This window comes from Falco peregrinus, chromosome 1 (assembly GCF_023634155.1).
Source record: "Falco peregrinus isolate bFalPer1 chromosome 1, bFalPer1.pri, whole genome shotgun sequence".
Classification (NCBI taxonomy): Eukaryota; Metazoa; Chordata; class Aves; order Falconiformes; family Falconidae; genus Falco; species Falco peregrinus.
In genome coordinates, this window is record NC_073721.1 from 86,601,628 (window position 1) to 86,621,007 (window position 19,380).

Here is a 19,380-nt window from a genome sequence, read left to right on the forward strand (position 1 = left end):
TCTGCAATAGCTTTTCAAAGGTGTTTAGGTACCGAAAGAGGCATATAGAAGTCCAGTGAGATTTTCATGAGTGCATGTGTCAGCCAAGCGTCCATTTCTTAACAGACGAGACAAATGTGATATCCCCACTGCATTTTATCATTCTGATTACATTATTTAATTGAACAGGCTGCAAAAAAGGATAAAGGACAGCGAATGCTTAAACAGAGGCTTTTTCAACAGATCAGTTATAATTGTAGTTTTATACACCATTCCCTCTTTTGTGGCATAGACAGTTGCATCATAACTCTACCTGGCAAACAATTTAAGAAGGCAGTCTATTTCCTCACCTCTAAACTAGGAATTGTCTGTTTTTTCCCACGAGGAGCTTCAAAAAATAACTGCTCTTTAGCACCAGTGTTGACTTGCAAAAGCTTCCCTGTAAAACACATTACATATTGTATATTAACATTAAATAGAAGATTCCATTTTACAAAAAAAAAGTTATTGTTGATAACAATATTACACAAATTATTTGTTTTCAAATAATGGAAAAATTTGCACACAAACTGTGGACCTGGAAGTATGGACTTCTATAGATCCGAGTTCTTTGACCCCTTAAATTCACAGTCCTTCCTCCTCTCTTTGAAGACTGCAATAATGCATCACTTCTCTCCTGTTTATGGTTGTCCCATCAGATGGTAGACAAAATGTACTAGGTCTAATTCAGAGCTTGTTTGTGTCAACTGCCTGACCAGTATGCAAAGCGCTCTCAGGACTGAGAAGCACATATGCTACCTGGCCAGTGGCTGCTTCCAAGCAGCTAATTTCTGCTTGCCTTTATACTACTATTTTTCTGAGGGAAATTCTCGTTAATGTTTCTGTCCCATTCCTGTTTTCAAAATTCTCAGAGGAAGCTAAATTATAACACTTTCAAATTAAACTAGACTGCTTCAAAAACAATCAAGTAGATGCGTAAGAGCAGGAACTAACAGACTGCATCACTGCACTGCCTTGTTTTTGTAAGAAACTGCTAAAGTTAATATTTAAATGAATCACATATTAAGACCCAGGAAGACAGGAAATCCAGTCTTTCTGCTGTTTTTGACAATGATACATATTCCTGTGCTACAGATGCAACTGCATTATGCAGCACATTATTCAAGAAGTAGAAGTCAAACAATAAACACAGAAGTTGTAAAAAAAAAAAACCCAAACCCATCTATAGAGACAATCTATTTTACTTGAAATTGCACAGCTTCTAAATATATTAAAACCATTATTTTTACTACTATTTATATTTGTTCAGATGCTGTGAGCATATTCATAAACTGAAGAAATAACTCTGTCACTGATACCATAAATTCATACTGTAGATGTACTGTATTTAGTCTATAATTTAATCAAACTTCCAGTAGATTTTTAGAATAAATTCTGCTTACCCCTTATGTCCCAGTCCATGTGTGTGATATAGCTGGAGGCTCCCTTGCAGATTCCTACTCGTTTACTGCTCATTACGTTGTAAATATCTACAAAGTTGTCACAAGATGCCACAGCTAAGTACTTTCCAGCCCCTAAAATACATCAGTAGAAACACAAGAGATTTTCAAAATCATAGTTCTCCATATATTAAACACAAGCACATTCTGGGATTTAGCTATAACCCACTCAATATTTCTCTGAAATTAGCTTGCTAATTTATACACAGTCCCTGACAGACTAATGTTGATATCACATAATCAAAATTCGTATGAAATATACAACCATTATATCATTACATCTTCAAGCAATAAAAATTATTTGATGAAATTTTAAACATCTGTTGCACTTAAGAGAGTGGTAAGGCTTAGACGACTGAATAGTAATGTTGCATGAGAACTGGTATCAGTAATTAGCATGTATTTTTCTTATGGAAGAGTATTTTCACTGAAGTAGTATTATTAATTTAGGTCATACATTTGAGTTCCTAAATAAGAGCTGTACTGTTTGAAAAAACCTAGCCTCACTGGGAGTGCTGTAGGGGGAAAAAGAAGAAAAAAAAAAAAGATGATGCCAGAACTTCTGACACATCAGTTTCAAGCACTCTCATTAGCTAACAGTAACCTCAGTGAAGAGCCAAACTTATGCAGCTCATAAAGTGGAACCCTAGGGACCTAGGGAGGCTGCGGGATGTTCGTGATTTAAAACTGACTGTTGCATTCAGAAGGTTACTATCAGCAAACCTATTACAATAATCTCATCCTTAAATGAGAAATATAGGACTTCACACCCAGTATTATTCAAAATGTTAATAATATTAGTGTTGCTAACTTGTTACATGTAAAAGAGTATTACATATCACTGCTTCTTTTATCTTTTAAAGGTTATAAAGCTTGCTTGAACAACCTTGATATAAAAATATTAATTTTAAATTACTTACCAGGAGAAAATCGGATCTCTGAAATAACATCTTTCCTGTGCTGGAAAGAGACGAGATCCTCCAGGGTATCTGCATTAACTATCAAAAAACTTCCATCATTGAGACCAACAGCTAATGCTTTTCCATCAGGAGAAAAGCAGCAACATCTACCTCCTATGAGGAATACAGAAAGGGTATTTTTACTTCAGGTAAATCAGGTACAGTGCATAATCCCTCTTTTAGATTTATTTTTCTAGCAGTAAACCAAAGCTATTCTTATAATATATAGTCTCATGAAATTTTTTAGATGCTGCTGAGATAATTTTCAAGCTTTACATCTGCAATAGCACACAGAAGCTATTGGAAAATCAACAACTACACAACCCCAGAATCTTAGATTAGATTTATCTGCACATTAATTGACAGTATTCTACATTAGTAATACAGATTAATCACTATTGTATGTATATTTTTTATTTGCCCTCCTTAGCATCTGGTGCCAGTTGTTTGTTACCATTTCCTCTGGGAAAGAGCACAGCTGGAAAAGACCTTCTGGACTCACAGAATCCAGTCATTTGCTATCACGATCACTGTGTCATATAATCCTTTTAATAAATATGTCAAGTTTCACTTGAAAACCAGCTTAATTTCCAATCTAAATTTATTTATGGTCAGCTTATATAGATTTGTTTCCATGACAGAATTTTCCATTAGCATAAATATTTTTCCCTGTTATTTGTTCCTCTGATTAACTTGATAGTAATCCTTTATTTAGCTTCTCATTCATTATCCTGCTGCTCCTCCTTCTCCATACCCAACTTCCAGTTTTATTTCATTCATCTGAACGCAGATGAGAAGTGTAGATGAAAAATATTCTGATTAGTCTCTGGTAAATTACATTAATACTTCAATACATCCTGGGAAAAATACCTCACTATCACATGTAATTGTCATCCTGTGATCAGCTAGAACATCCTGAGCCTTCCGCTCCTCAGTTACTCCTCAGCTACACAGACATTTTTTTCTTCATTGAGTCTTGCCTTTTTTAATTACCAAATATTATCTCACTTCCATTACTGCAGTCCGCAGAAGCATCCAGCTCTTTCTGTACAGTACACACGTGTTTTCTAAGATCACCAAAGCATCTCAAAATGTGCCTCATCAGGAAATGAAGTCACCACAGTCCTTTTTTTGCCAAAACTACTCTTAAAAATATTAAGAAATAGCAGGTTTAAGACTGGAGCAGACTTCACCAACTTAAAACTTTCTTGTTTAATCCCTGTTTGTGCCAGCTCATGACCTTACATTTACTTTATTAATCCAAATCATCTTCAACTGAGCTTCCTATAATGTTTGGATCAAAGGTAAAGCCTATTGTATTCCCTTGTCTAGTGAAGTATATACAGCATTAAAAGCTTGTTAAGGCCAGTCTGGTCTAATCCTAAAAAAGTCTCCTTATATGATGTCATTTACAACAGATTTTCCACCTGTCAAAATAAATTCAGTTACATAGTATACAATGAGTAAGAATTTTATGTCTGTTCTCTTTTCTTGACATTCACAAAGAGGAGAGATTCAACATCTAAGATTTCTTCCAAAAATTTCTAGATTTGAAGTTCTCCAGTGTTCAAAAATCTTGCAATAACACAGCAGATTTATGTAACTTTTATCATAAATTCACTGACTTAACTATCTTACAATTACAAATAATCTTAAGAACAGTATTACATAACGAGATTATTTAGCTTAAGGGATACATAACTTGTGAACATAGCATCAATAAAATAATTTGAGGAAAGAAAGGTATTTATTCAGTCTTGCTTTCAAAAGACTCATAATGCTAACAAATATCAACTGAATTCAGTTAAATATTTTTTCATATTAAGCATCTTACCCTTCTTCAATTTGCGAACAGCTAACATACAATGGCTAGGAGATAAATCCCATATTCTTAAGGTTTTGTCATCACTTACAGTGGCACAAATAGGTAAATGAGGATGAGTAGCTAGACCCCAAACTTCCCCCTCCATGTGACCCTGAAAAAACACGAGTCAGATGACTTTGTATTTTAAACTGAAATATGAAATAATACATTTAAGGAAGTAAAAAAAAAAAAAAAAAAAAAAGGACAGAGAACATGCATATCTTTGGAGCGTAATACAGAAATACCTGAGTAGAAACATAGAACTTGGAATAAACCTCAATCTGCTACTTAGAGCAGAAGTGCAAATTATAGTAATTAGTACTATAGAAAACTTTTGCCTCAGAAATAATCCTCACACACATTTATGTCAATGACATAGATGCTGGGATCAAGTGCATCCTCAGCAAGTTTGCAGATGACACCAAGCTGAGTGGTGTGGTTGACATGCTCGAGGGACAGGAGGCCATCCAGAGGGCCCTGGACTAGCTCGAGAAGTGGGTCTGTGTGAGCCTCATGAGGTTCAACAAGGCCCAGTACAAGGTCCTGCACCAGGGCTAGGGCAACCCCAGTATCCATACGGGCTAGGATGATTAAGGGACTGAGAGCAGCTCTGCCAAGAAGGACTTGGAGGTACCGGTGGATGAAAAGCTGGACATGAGCCAGCAATGTACACTTGTAGCCCAGAAGGCCAACTGTATCCTGGACTGCATCAAAAGCAGCACTGCCAGCACGTTGAGGGAGGTGATTCTGCCCCTCTGCCCTGGTGGGACCCCACCTGGAGTACTGCGTCCAGCTCTGGAGTCCTCAATACAGCAAAACCACGGACTTGTTCAAGCGGGGAGTAGGACCACAAAAATGATCAGAGGGATGGAAAAACTCTGCTATGAGGAAGGACTGAGAGTTGGTGTTGTTCCATCTGGAGAAGAGAAGGCTCCAGGAAGACTTTACTGCAGTCTTCCAGTACTTACAAAGGGGGCCTATAAGATGGGGACAAATATTTTAGCAGGGCTTATTGCGATAGAAGAAGGGGTACTGGTTTTAAACTAAAAGAGGGTAGACTTAGACAAGATACAAGGAAGACTTTTTATGATGAATGTGGTGAAACATTGGCACAGGTTGCCCATGAGAGGCTGTACATGCCCCATCCCCAGAAACATTCAGGGTCAGGTTGGACAAGGCTCTGAGCAACCTGGTCTAGTTGAAGATGTTCTGGTCATTGCAGGGGGGCCGGACTAGATGAGCTTTAAAGGTTCCTTCCAATCCAAACTATTCTATGACTCTGTAATGCAGATTTTTTTCTTTACCTTAAAGTTCTAATATATTCTTTTAAAAATTCGTAATAATCTTGTTCTTTACATATTGCAGTGGCCACTTAGAAGCGTGAATTAAAAGATCCACAGATTTTTATTTAAGTACGAAAGAAATTCCTATGATGACAGAATGTAAAAAAAATCTGTTTGGCAGTCAGGCTTAAGAAATGCAGTCTGTTTGGTATGGCAAAGGAAACTGAAATATTTTTTACATAATTACAAAGACAATCTAAAAAAAACCCTCAAGAAGGCAACTTTTAAAAATAATGAGTAATTAGTACTCAGAAAAAGTTAATAAGAGATTTGGTGGAGAATCCACTGTTTCACATGCTTTTTAAAAAAAAAAACCCAAACAAATATGATCTTGGCCTGTTTGAAAGGATAAATTTATTGAACAAATTAGTACATGAAATTCATGAAATTCTGTGATCTGTTTTTCTCATTGAGGAGTCATAATGATCTAGCCTAGCAAAAAAAAAAAAAAAAAAAAAAAGATTTTTTCTATGAAGTGACAGTAACTCACTAACTTCAATAGTAATTTAAATGCTTGTTATTTCACAACAGTCTTTACTTGAAAAAAACAAGTGTTTGTGGTATGGAATATTTGATTGATATTTAACATGTACCTGAACCAGCAGAGTTATTGGTCCACTTTTATCCACCTCCAGTATTTCACCATTCTTTGTGCCCACTAAAATATGACCATGTCCTAAAGATATGGCACGTATAGAAGGATTATCTTCCAAAAGGAGACCTAGAACATTAAAATGTTAGACAACAGAAGATTCTCAAATATGTCTTAAAGAGGATTTTTCACATATATGCACATTACGTCTCACTGTAGAAAAAGATACTCAGTAGTAAACATGTAAAAACATACTCCTGCATGGAAGAACTTACATGTTTGGATCCATCTGGGTGTATTTAATGATTACCAACTGACACTAATCTTTCTTCTCAACGAACTATCTTTGAAGTTTAATCAGCCTGACTCATTGGCAATCTTAGTGAAAAAATGTGCATGTGAAGTATCAACTATAGAAACATATTACTACCATTTATGGCACCTTCAAACCCAGTTTTTTTGTTAAACAGGTATGAGTTTCCATTTATGATTTTTGAAAAATCAAGCCATATACGTTAGAACACACCAAATGTAATGGGGGAGGGGGGTGAAGAAAAGGCTATCCAGAATTATCAGATAGGGAAAACTGTAAGATCAAGAATAAATAGAAGTAGAAATAATAGGAATGAAAATCTTCTTAAATTTCTAAAGACGTACACATTTACAGAAAATTAAGTCATAAAACGTACTAATATCTTACAAAACTGACCACAATTCTAAATTCCCCTTCTTTCTCCAAAACAAAAAAATCATTTTTAGTATTCATCATGTCAATTGTGGATTTTCTCCTGTTGGGGAAGCAATTCCACAGAAAGAGTTGTTTACATAAAGTATTTTAAATAGAATAAAAAAAATAGCATCAAGTCTGTGTTACCTTTAGATCCAGGGGCCAAAGCAGCCCTTTTGATGGCATAGGTTTTGAGACAACGTTCAAAGGTATCATCCCAGAGAGCTACTACCCCATCCTTTCCCCCAGTGACAAATCCCTGGAGAAATAAATAAATAAATATCACAAGTTATAATCAATTATCTTTCCTTAATTTTCCAGTGATTCCTGCCAATACTGAAAACTGATTATATACAACACACTGTAATATACAGAACAACAGATGTTATAAATGAAAAGATCAGGAGCTTTTGACTGAATTCTCCTCCTGATGAAGGCAGCACAGTTCTGTACAGTCCATGTACATGTGCTGGATTTAAAGGTTCTAACCAATAAGCTTCTACCACATTAGAAAAAATTAATTCACATACTGAAATGTTTATCTTTGTATTTAGCCTCAATAACCCTTTGGCATTTCACCTCATTACTCCAAACCAAACTTAGACCACTCACAAAAATTTGATTAGTGCTTAAATTGTTCAAATATATGCATATTTGTGCCATTGTGTCTTCAAAAATTATTTACAACTATTTAATGAAGCAACAGGTATAGTTAATACCAAATAATTAATACTTTCTTTTGGAGTAATTAGTTCTTGCAGTATGAATAACATATGCTTTGTCCAAAGCTACTATGCTGAAACTCAAATACTAAAAGGTAGAGTAACTGGGTTTAACCTAGCAAACCATAAATATACACATCACTTCAAACATACAAGTGATCTAACTGGAACACTCACTAACATAAGCTGACAATCAGGAAAGAGTACTTGCTGATCTACAGACTGAATGGTTCTACTAGTAGATGGTAATTACAGCACAAAATAGTAAGCGTATGATCTTCCTCTCTCACAAGCTCACATACTGCATTAAACTTCTGGATGCTTAAATCAGAAAGTACTTCTACTTATCATAAGTTACTATTGTTACTTTAGTAAAAGGTCATGAAAATTACTGAATAAGATGTCGCTGGACCACAAGGGTTAGAGAAACAGTACGCTACATAACAAGAATTAGAGACATGCATAAAACACTATTTTGAATCTGGACCTCACAAGGCTCTTCTGTAATGGAAATAAAGCCATGGATTCCTGAATTTGGGAAAGGTCTAAATTCACAGACTTTTTTGTCCAGACATCAAAAAAAAAAATGAGCAGTTTATTTACTTTTTCCAATGCGTGCATGCTGAACACAGGACCATCATGTGCTTTGACAGTTTTTATGAGAAACACATCTCTCCAAATACACACATCCCCGGTGGAAGTTCCAGAGAATGCCATCTCTTCAGTCCAGCCATATACTGCACACATCATTGTATCGGTTCTTCCCAATGCACCTATGCAGCCCTTTCTCCCAATTAGTCCTCCTCCTGATTCAAACAAAAAATAAGCCATCAGATGTTTGCTTGGAATTATTTTCCAAAAACTATACAACCTTACCCAGAGTAACAAGTCCTTTTCTTCTAGTTCACCGGTGCTCCCCAAAAAATTGAGCCTGAGAAGAGTTCTCACAAAACAAAATTTTTTCTACCATTTGGCATCTTTCAAGAAAAAAACCTTACTTTTAACTCACTACTTGAATATGTACATATACCCACACAGACATACAAAGAGAAAGTGCATTTGTAAACTCACATCTAAACAAAAAACTTAACATCTACCACAAAGTTCATAGAAATTCCTAATGAAATTAACTTGAAAAAAAGAAGCTTAAATCTTGACATCCCACCCTTTTCATGATATGCCTTCAGTGAGAGAATTTCCGATTTTATTTTTAGACGTTTTCTATATTGGCCTCTAGATAATAGAAATGTTACAGCTGTGTAAATTTTAAAATTCTTTGAAATACTATATCTAAAATCACTTGGCAGGTATGAAGTATAGTAACTTCTGGCTAGAAAGTCAGATTTATATTTTTATGACCCTCCAAGAAACTTCATACTCAGAGAAACAGAGAAGGCCCTCAGGACCTGACACATCATACTGTTCTCACGCTTAGAGAGGCAATGTCTCTGAACCACTATGCCATCACTTGGCACTGATGGAAATTCAGTCCAAAGCATATACTTTGGTGTCACTTCTCACATCAAGTGCACCTGCTCTAGCACAGAATTCAGAGCCTTGACATTTGTTAAAGTGCACTGATACTCTGCTCCTCACACTAATACTGCTAAGTCTGGTTGATGGTGACTGCCTTGCCCAGTGTGCCATGGCGGTTTCACGCAGATGGGCTGTAGCATTAGAGAAATTTGATTCCTGCTGACTGAGCAATGCCAGAGAGAAAAGAAGCATTTTAAACAATTTCATTTTAATCAAAATCACCATCTCCAGGCTTTTATCATAGTTAAGATTTCTTTCTAAAGAATTTATAGTAATTTGTTCAGTAAATACTCCAACGCACTTTGTTCTTTCTATAGATAGCAAGCTTAAATATTAAAATTAATAATTTATATAGACTTTGACAGCTTGCTCTCAGGCAAACTTGATTACTTTCTGTTGGAGCCAGAACTGAGAAAACTAGTGTCATTTTTTCATCACAGACTTTTCTCTCCACAATTAATCTTTACCAGGGACTCATGTGAGTCGATGTGCATAAATTCTGCACGAATAATTAGAACTTTCTTAGCAGATAAGCTAGTGTTCTGTGGCCATATATCTTTACATATGTTTTGAGCTTTGAAACAATGAAGTTCACACTCCTCAGGGAATAGATTTTTCTTCAAAATTTTTCAAGCAGATAAAGCAAGCTGCTTTATCTTGGGCTTTAATTGTCAAGTTCAGCAGAGTTATCTAAACAAACATGTCTCAAATGGCACATGTATCCTCTTCCAGAACTTTCTCTGAATTTTTTGTATGTGGATTTTTATAACCTTAAGTTTATTTACATCTGTGCCTCTTTATAACATACATGTTCTGAAGGTCCTTCTTCCAAAAACCATTCTATGATTTTAGAGCAGCTCTAACATTTTCAGATGTGCTATATTATTATTAGATATAAAACCAGCAGGAAACCCAGAGTCCTTTCTACCTATGTAGCTCTAGCTCCATGGAAAACTGATCTGAAAAAGAATTCCCACTACTGCCATAATGCCAATTAACGTTATTTCTACTAGCGCAAGCTAACTTAAGAGACATCTAGAGAAAACATTTGCCTTTAATGCATGAAACAAAGTATAAATACTGCTTCTCTTATAGTATAAATAACAGAAAAAGTTTCCTTACCTGCTCTACGCCAGAATTTCATGTGTTTAATTCCAACTGTAATCAATTTATCAGGCATATAAGGATTAATCTTAACCACAAAAATCTTATCTTTGCTTCCTCTGAAATGCAAAGCAAAATATTTTAAATAAAAATATAACTATTCATATTTTAAAATACGTTATGGTTTAAAGGTTTTTTGTTAATGTAAACCTCCTCTATTTTGTTAACATTTACTTCCAAATCTTTAACAATAATTTATTAAGAAGAGGAAGAAAGTCGATGAACTAACTTACTGAGTCCTGTTCTACTTTCTATTTCATTACCCTTCAGTTTCCAAAGAAGGCAAGTGATTATGCTACTTCAGCAATCCACTAGGTGGCATTTTATTTGCATAATAATATGTATTTCCATTCAGGTTAGTATATGCCATTTAGACCTCTGACAGCTCATAATTAAATTTACAGGTGTAAAGTTGTAAATCTTGTTTGAAAGTCTCTTGTTTTGAAAATAAATTTCTATTCTTATCCAACTTTAATTAATTTTTCAGTTTTTCTTGTTGGATTAAAATATATGCTGCTACATCCATTTTAAATGGAAAATTTCAGTTGTTTCCAAAGCCATTAAAACTTGTTGTATGTTTTTGGTTTTTTACTATGCTTCTATAAAACCAATGCTTTTCCTCAGTCCTACAGTTTGAAAAAGAGCTTTCAACTGTTTGCTACCTATGCAAGGAAAGCAATGCTTACCAGCAGGGTTTTTTTCTTTAAAATACAAAAGAGCCTCTAATGCCTAATTTTTGCTCCCTGTCCAACAGTGGCAATAATCTTTTGCCTTCCATCATTTTCAGACCACCGAATGAAATAGTAGTAAAAGCATGAACCACTTTCTTTCCAAACTCACAATGTAATCTTCAAAGTATAGATGCTGCTCTCAAAAATTCTGTTCAATTCCTTTGAGTAGGTAGGAGGAAAAACACTCCGGAAACTTAATCCAGTATAAACTGGTTAAAGTTTGATTTAAAAAAAGAATTAAGTGAGATTGGTGGGTTCAGAGAGTAAAGGAATTTTAGAAGGGGGGGGGGGGGGGGGGGGGGGGCGGAAATCACATAAAAAGCAGACAAATGAAAGGTCCAAACCATTACCTTCAGAGAAGCCAAGCTAACAGGGCTTCTGACAAATAAAGAAGAGTACTCCTTTCCCAGTTATCTACATCACCTATTCAGGATTTTCATTCCTCAGTGAGTAAGAAACTCAAAGTGTGTTTAAAAAGAAAATTAGAATAAATGTCATCGAAGAGCAACAATGAACTTAAGGGATAAAAAAGAAGTTGCTACTTTTAAAATTTTACCTGCAGAGAATAAAAAAATTCCCTTTCAAACCTACCTAGAACAATATTTAGAGTATACATACTGAATCCAGGCAGATTGGAGGAAAACCAACTCACATTACTGCTCTATTTAAAGCAATAGTTCCTTAGAAAAAACAAGTCAAAAACATTATTCAACATTAGAAATAAGATTCTATCCTGTGGATTAAAACTCTATGTAATAAACATATACAAATTAATCTGCACAGAGTCAAAGAAACACCCAAAATATTTAACTTTTGGAAGTCATTTAGTCCAACTTGCTGTTCAAAGCAGAGATAACTTCAGAGTTAGATCAGGCTGCTCAGGACTCAGAAAGGAAAAGGAAAGAACCCTGAAGAAAAGAGAACTGAGCAAAATCACTGCAAACCGCAATCCCAAGAAAGATGTGACCTCTGATGAAAAGGATGTGAAAAGCAGAGCATATATCACCATCTCTGGAAGGGCCAACAGAAGCACATGGAGTGAGTTTTAAAGAAATTATTCCTGAGCACATCAAATAAATGTAATAACCTCATATTCTATGTCTCCTTTCTTCACCAGTTGAGCTGTCACTGTAATAATCTTTGTTGACACTATCAGAGCCTGTTTTTTCTTCCAAAGAAAGTTTTAAGGCTGTGCTGTTACCACCTGTATTACTTATGTGATACAAATAGCTAATTTTTAGAGAACTATTATTCTTTAATGAATACATTTTACTTACTGTCATTTGAAAGTACATTTAGGTGAAATTCTAAAGCAAAGTTAAATTCCTACCTTACTGCTGAAAGCTTTTCTCCTTTCTTCCAATCCCACAGTACAATAGTGTGATTGTCATCTATTCCAACAGAAGCCAATCGTTTCCCATCCGCTAGAAAAATAAATTTATGATTAAGAGAGTAGATAGATAACATTATGTTGCAGTAAGAAACCATATTAAAGAATATTATAACTTCACAAATATTGTAAGAAGAACGTACAAAGAGGTAAATATTTGCATGATGTGCTTAGAGGCATGTCTGTTAATCATTTGGTCTTAAAGTTGAGTGATCAGTTGAATGGAGTTTAGGACATCATGTTACCCTGTCTAAAAACCGCACTTCAGTCCTCTGTGTTTGTATCAAATCCTTTGTTCAGCTAGTTGCTGACATAGTTGCACAAAAACCTTCATCACAGATTGTACTGTGAGAATTTTCTGTTCACTCTGAAAGCCCCTGTTAATTTCTAAACAGGAAAGCATTGAAGCAATACCATGATGTTTATGAGGTATCCTTACACTTAGTAATAGTGTGACATCTATTTCCCATCTTGGAAAAGGAGAACCAAATAAAGGTAAGAAGCATCAAAGACCCCAAACTACTCATCTTTGTGATCACACATTTTCACTGCGAGGTTAGAGATCCTATTTAATACGTTCAAACCATTAAAGAATGAATAGAAGCCATTGGAGAAGAGGAAATTTAATACTGGTACAGGAATTCAATGTATGGGGTGTAAATATTTCAAAAGATTTAACTGACGGTCTCTTATTTTCATGTAAGGTGAAGAGAGAGGCTAGGTTGCTTCCCAGAACTCTGTAACTGAACTTCCTGAATTTATTGGTGTGCTACCCAATTGGCTTGCAGAATTTAATTTTAAAAAGTGCACACATGATCAACTTGCACAAAAATTTGCTTAAACGGTAGACATCGCACTCAAGATCTGTGCACCTGCCTCACAGAGCCAAAAGAAATTGAAAAGTGATCAGCTCAGCTATTAAACGGTACAGAATCTGTTCTTGCATTTCCTGATGTGCTAGAGTCCACAGGAGCTCTTTTTAATGAACGATCACTTTAAGACAGACTCTCTCATTTGAAACTGAGCACTGCAGAGTATCTCTAATAAAAAAAATCTTCAGTGTAAAGGAATTCCAAATTGCTCATTAGAACTGATTAGCTTGTACTTTCACACAGAAAAGGAAAATTATAAATAAATAAATAAATACTTATTACCTGAAAAATCAACAGCACAAACACCGTACTGGTGATAGCCCTTTAATACTGAGAGTGGTTTTATTGTTTCTGTATCCCAAATGTGTATTGAAGAATCACGACCAACCTGAAAGTATACACATTTATAACCATTTTTTTCCATTTCTCAGTTACTTCACACAGTTATTTAAAAGTATAATATTGAAAATTACTTTTTAAAGTATTTGAAAAAAATTACAGTTATAAAACTTAGTATATAAAATGTAGTATTACTTCTGTCTGGCTAGCAGTATATGATTCCTTCTCCTGCTTTACAAATACCACTCCCCAGCTAGCTCTTTCTTCCCTCCAAGGAACTTAGGCACATTAATTACGATAACTAGAGTCCTCTTGGGGAAGGGGGGGGGGGGGGACGGGACGGGACCGGCACGGGGGGAAGCCCTTCACTGACCTCACTGTGGCATATTTATTCCATCAATTCCCTATCAATCATTCCTTGTCTAAAAATACAAAGTTATTTTTATTGCTAGTATGTAAGCTACTCTGTGTTTGAGAAATCCAAGTGACTTCTGTTCCTTTCTGGTGTCATTACAAGTGCCTACAGGTCACATTCTAATGCATTGACACCTGTGGACTATTCTCCACTAGAATGGCACCAATGCAGGTAAATAGAACTTGGTAAGAAATGGAATACAACTTATTCTTTTCAACTCTGTACAAGCATTATTAGTCAGCATTTACAAGATTATTTGCTATTCCAAAGGTTTTGCACCTCAGTACACAGAAGAGGGCCGCAAAACCAGAAGAGCACTCGCCTGTGCTTAAGACCAGGGGAAGAACTCAAGAAAACTAGGATCTATTTCTGGGTTTGCTATAAACTTAGTATATGGTATTTGGAAAGCTTTTCATAACATCCACTATCAGGAAAATCTGAACTAGTGTTGCGTGGGGAATTTGATGACTGCATTACCTAATTTCTGCTGGTAACGTAGCACACAACAATATATAATGTGCATACATAAAATAGTATATAATGGAATATATCTTTTTGTTGATAGCGTAAGGTATTTTAAAATATAGTAAATCCAGGCACATTTTTATTCATAGTTTTTACTACTTCAAAATTAAATAGAATCAATTCTCCCATTTAGGGCTTCAATCGCTGAACTCGCCTGCAAAATTATGTTAATCTCAAACATTTTTACACAAATAAAGGGCATTATAAGCAAAAGTTTATTTCTATAAAAAAAAAATTCAGTTCACATGTTCTCCAATTTATTATATAATAAAAAACACAATGATAATTATAATTTTAAAACCCTGAAAGATCAATTCAAAACCTTCAAGTCCTGCTGTATAAACATTTATTGTAAGAGATGTTTGTCCAAAAAAATGAGTGAAAAAAAAATTACCTGAAATTACTATCTGGCAAAAGTTAAAATGAACTATCATAAATACTTTAGCAACATACATACCTGTGTTACATGTACAAATAGTTAAATAATTTGATTATAGGCGATAACAAAAAATGTAATGCATGAAACTGAAACACCAGAATGTAATAACTGCTAACTTCTAGCACAAGAAAGTAACAATAACATAGCTAAAACTTCACAACTAAGCTAAAAACAACCCAAAACATTTTAATTTCACATTTCTTCTACTTGTTATCATGAAGCAGCAACACAGTACTGAATAAAAAATATCAACCTATTCTTAAAAAGAGATTAAAACCCCGCCACCTATCAACTACAGTCTCTTATCAGAATTAATATAACGAACTGGGAAAAAAAAGCTTATGTTGCAGTTTTTTAACATGATTCCATCTGCAACAGAAATGCAGTCCTCCACCTGAATAAATGTAGACTGGACTTTCTTCCTCCAAAATTGGCTTTTCTAAATACGGTAGTAACAACTTCAAATTCTTATTGCCGATAAACACGCATCCTACCTGGCCTGTTGCCACATAGTCCTTTAAGGGATGAATAGCAAGGCAAAGAATGTCATCATCATGACCTAGATAAAAGCGCTGTGTGTTCTGCTGTCGATTGTACACCACTCCCACCGCTGCGACATGGTATACAATTTCACCCGTCTGAGTGTAAAATAAATTGCTTCGACAGTCGTAACCTCTGTAACTAATAAAAGAAAAAAATTTGTTCATCAAGGTCATAACCATGTATACTGAAACTTCGAGACAAAATTATGCAAGATGCGTTTTGCACACATCAAAACTCAGATTACTTACCAATTACTGTTTTGGTGTTTTAAGATTAACAACATATTTTCTTTCCCACAGGAACACCAATTTATCAATTTCATTTACTATTCAGACATCAGTACTACTAGCATTAGTTTGAAAGTGGCTGCTATTTAATAGTTACTCTCCACAATTAGTTTAGAAGAGGAAGCAGTAGTTAGGCATGCATGTTGGGCATGCAACTTGTAATTAAATGAAACAGACAAAACCAATACTTCGGACACTTTCTATCTCTTACTGCTCAAAAATTAGGCAGCAAAAGTTTCCACAAGAATGTGGACAACATAGATATCATAAAACTCAAAGTTTCTGGAAACTTGCTAACAGAAAACAAATGTCTGTGTTTTATTCCAGATCAGTTTATTTTTTGAAGGAAAACCTGTCTCCTTTCTGTACTGATACAGCAACTGGCATAGGCTGGCGAATTTCCAACTGAGGCCTGTATGCACTATCATAGTATATACATTTCCTCCTAGGTGTGATTAAGATTAAGCATCCCAGAAATACCAAAGGGTGGCATCTTCAGAAAGGGTAGGGTCCTACTTTCAGAAGTAATTTAAGAGGTTCAGAAACCTAAAAAACATTAAACAAACAGCAATTTTTAAAATAGTGTTTTTAAAAATGCTGCTGTTGCCATTCAACGCAGATAACATTTAAAAGATGTTATTTGAATTCCTTCCTTCCTTTCTTCTGATATATACAATACACTATATTCATGACATATCCTGTTTCTATTAATTCTCCAACTAACCTCTTTCTGTTCTTATGGATCTTCACTAAATCAACTTTTTAATTATTTTACAAAGATGCAGGCAAAATGTGGTTATTTTTCTAAATACATAGTAAAATTTACAGGAAGCGAATGACACTTGAATGTGTTTGAATTGGCCATGAATTATCTTTATTTAAGGATCATAAGGCTCTACCCTGAGTATTTTTGCACTCAACTTTTAACTGAACTAATTTTAAAAAGAGCTCTGAAGATGTTCAACAAGTCATTCTAGGCAAATAAAATAACCAAACTTTTACCATCAGCAGCTGCAAACTATCAGAAATCTCCAATGTCTATGTTATACTTCTCATTATATTAATTCATTTGCTTAATTACAAGCATGTATAAACAGAAAAATTACATTATTTTTAAGAAGAAAACAAATGCAGGATCTTTTTGCAACACTGCAGTTGCAGGTCTTTATGACATAAGACAGAGAGCATCTGTACACACATCAGTAAGCGTCATACAGCAAATTGAATGGGATTGCATGAAGACAACTACTGCATATGAGGCACTTAAAAGGTTTAAATGACAGAAATTATGCAGTCCAGGTAGAAAAGTCTTTCATAAAATTATACATAGTTTTCCTTGCATACACAGTGCAACCATATGCACTGATTAAGCAACGAATCTTTAAGGCAGCTGACCAATTGTAGCTCAATGAATACTGTTCTGAAAACTCCAGCTGTCGATCCATGTTCACAATTACTAAACCTATGCATTACTGGAAAACACCACAGCACATACCTGAAGCAGGTCTGAACACACTGTATTTCTGTTGGCTCACCTACACTACACATAATGGTACTTATGTCAGATCATATGTGATTAGGGAAAAAATGCTAAAATCACCTCACAAATCTTTTAAACAGACCAGCAGATAGTCCAGGTCCATTTGCCCCAGACACAGAACGTTGCATTTCCCCTTTCTGAAGTTCATGAAATTCATCCCTGCCCATTCCTCTAGCCTGTCCAGGTTCCTCTTGCTGGCAGCACAGCCATCTGGTGTATCAGCCACTTCACTGGATTTTGACTGTCTGCAATACTGTGAAGTCCAAAGCTGGGTCTCATTAGATCACTAACAAGCAAATTGAACTTCTTAAAGTTCAGCAAAAACTGCTAAAGCACAGATATAAAAGTTTTTAAATAAGCCTCCTTCCAACCCACTGTTTAGATTAGTACTCACAGGCTGGTTCTTAACTTCAGGTTTGGTCCCAGCCCAGCAATTTTTCAGTGTCTCTTGACTTACTGTCCCTTCAGTCTCTAGTAAAATCTCTTTCCCTTAGGTCTGAGGCTCAGCTGTATGTCTGCTCCCTGCTCTTCTCCAGGTGAACAACAATTTAGACTCACAACAAGCTGCAGACTCTTCAGTCATGTTTTGCTCTTCCTCCACCCAGATCCTTCACTAACAATTCCCCCAGCAGCAGCAACATGTGTAGATGCTTTGAAGCTGATTTCTGCCTGATCCAAAGTGCTGTCTGCTTGCCCTGCCTGGCTGCATCCTGCTTTGATATCCAGCAATTAGTTTTTAAAGAAACATAATATACAACGACCTACAGTAACTATGACAAAAGAAAACAGAAGTAACTCACAGTATGCAACATCAAGAGTTTAAGGACATGACAACATTCAGTGAGGAGCAGGGATTATAAAGGCGGGCACAGTGCCGAAGAGGATATCTGGACCTATCAATGCTCAGTTGTTTTCTTCTGGCTTCACTCTGCACTGTGCTCTATTAAAAACTGGATTTCCTTTGCAAGCACAGAATAATAAAAAAAAAAAATGCTGACTACCCTAAATGAGAATATTTTAAAAAACTGCTACAAAAATATGTATGCTGAAATAAATAATGCTTTAGATGAACAATTTCTTACAAGTAGAGCAGTCACCTATAAAAGTAAAAAGCATTAAGACAGCAAAAGGGTCTCAGATCCTTCTACCTGTAACCCTGAAACTCAGAATTTTCCCAGCTTTTGTTATAACAAATGCCTATATACCGTCAGGTAAGCATAGCGAAACCGAGTAGTTAATGGCACATATATCACAGGACTACCCAAACATCCAAAACGTATCTAGGATGCAGGAAAACAGTTCTTACTACTCATACCTATAACTTTTTTATGATCAGAAGTTTGAATTTTAGTTCACTTCCTCCAGTAATTAAAAAAAAAGCGTAGAATCAGTTGTTTACAATTAAAGTAAACCACATTTTACCGAAGTATCAAGCAGTGCAAAGACATTGTGTAAACCAGTTAACCACACCTTGTCTTTCCCACATGCCAGTTTACTAACTCCCTGACTACATAGGTACTTCTCACCAGAAGGATAAAGTGATGGGCTTACATAGTCCAAGCAGAGATGAAAAGCAGCATGTTTCAGTGTACAAGATCATTCCCTGAGAATATGCTACATAGTTCCAAAATATTTATATCTCCATATTATTAAGCCAATTTAGAACCAAGATTATAAACTAATCTCGGAAAAAGCATGAAGAGAAATACTGTCTTTGCATGCAGAAAACAAACCACAGAAGTAATTTACAAGGCATCTTGATTATCAACTAGAAACAAAAGAATAATGAAAGCAAGCTCTGCATCACAGTTACTGGAAAATATATAACAAAGCACAATAAACATAACACTGCTTTCTGCAGTAATTGGTATTTTCAAGTGGTCTTCAGCAACAGCTAATCCAGGATTGATTCAA

At 35.4% G+C, this 19,380-nt stretch overlaps 1 protein-coding gene across 1 annotated transcript in view; it reads right to left on the bottom strand.

Annotated features, from left to right (window-relative positions):
• EML5 (EMAP like 5) overlaps positions 1 to 19,380 on the bottom strand; it is a 110,817-nt gene that overhangs the window by 39,708 nt on the left and 51,729 nt on the right. Inside the window, exons 14-24 of the mRNA XM_055809733.1 lie at positions 15,591 to 15,777; positions 13,661 to 13,766; positions 12,447 to 12,540; positions 10,344 to 10,444; positions 8,289 to 8,491; positions 7,111 to 7,222; positions 6,238 to 6,365; positions 4,272 to 4,413; positions 2,399 to 2,551; positions 1,422 to 1,553; positions 330 to 418 (exon numbers count right to left, since the gene is read on the bottom strand). Of these exons, the coding sequence (XP_055665708.1) occupies positions 330 to 418; positions 1,422 to 1,553; positions 2,399 to 2,551; positions 4,272 to 4,413; positions 6,238 to 6,365; positions 7,111 to 7,222; positions 8,289 to 8,491; positions 10,344 to 10,444; positions 12,447 to 12,540; positions 13,661 to 13,766; positions 15,591 to 15,777 (1,447 nt within the window). The remainder of the gene's footprint in view (positions 1 to 329; positions 419 to 1,421; positions 1,554 to 2,398; positions 2,552 to 4,271; positions 4,414 to 6,237; positions 6,366 to 7,110; positions 7,223 to 8,288; positions 8,492 to 10,343; positions 10,445 to 12,446; positions 12,541 to 13,660; positions 13,767 to 15,590; positions 15,778 to 19,380) is intronic.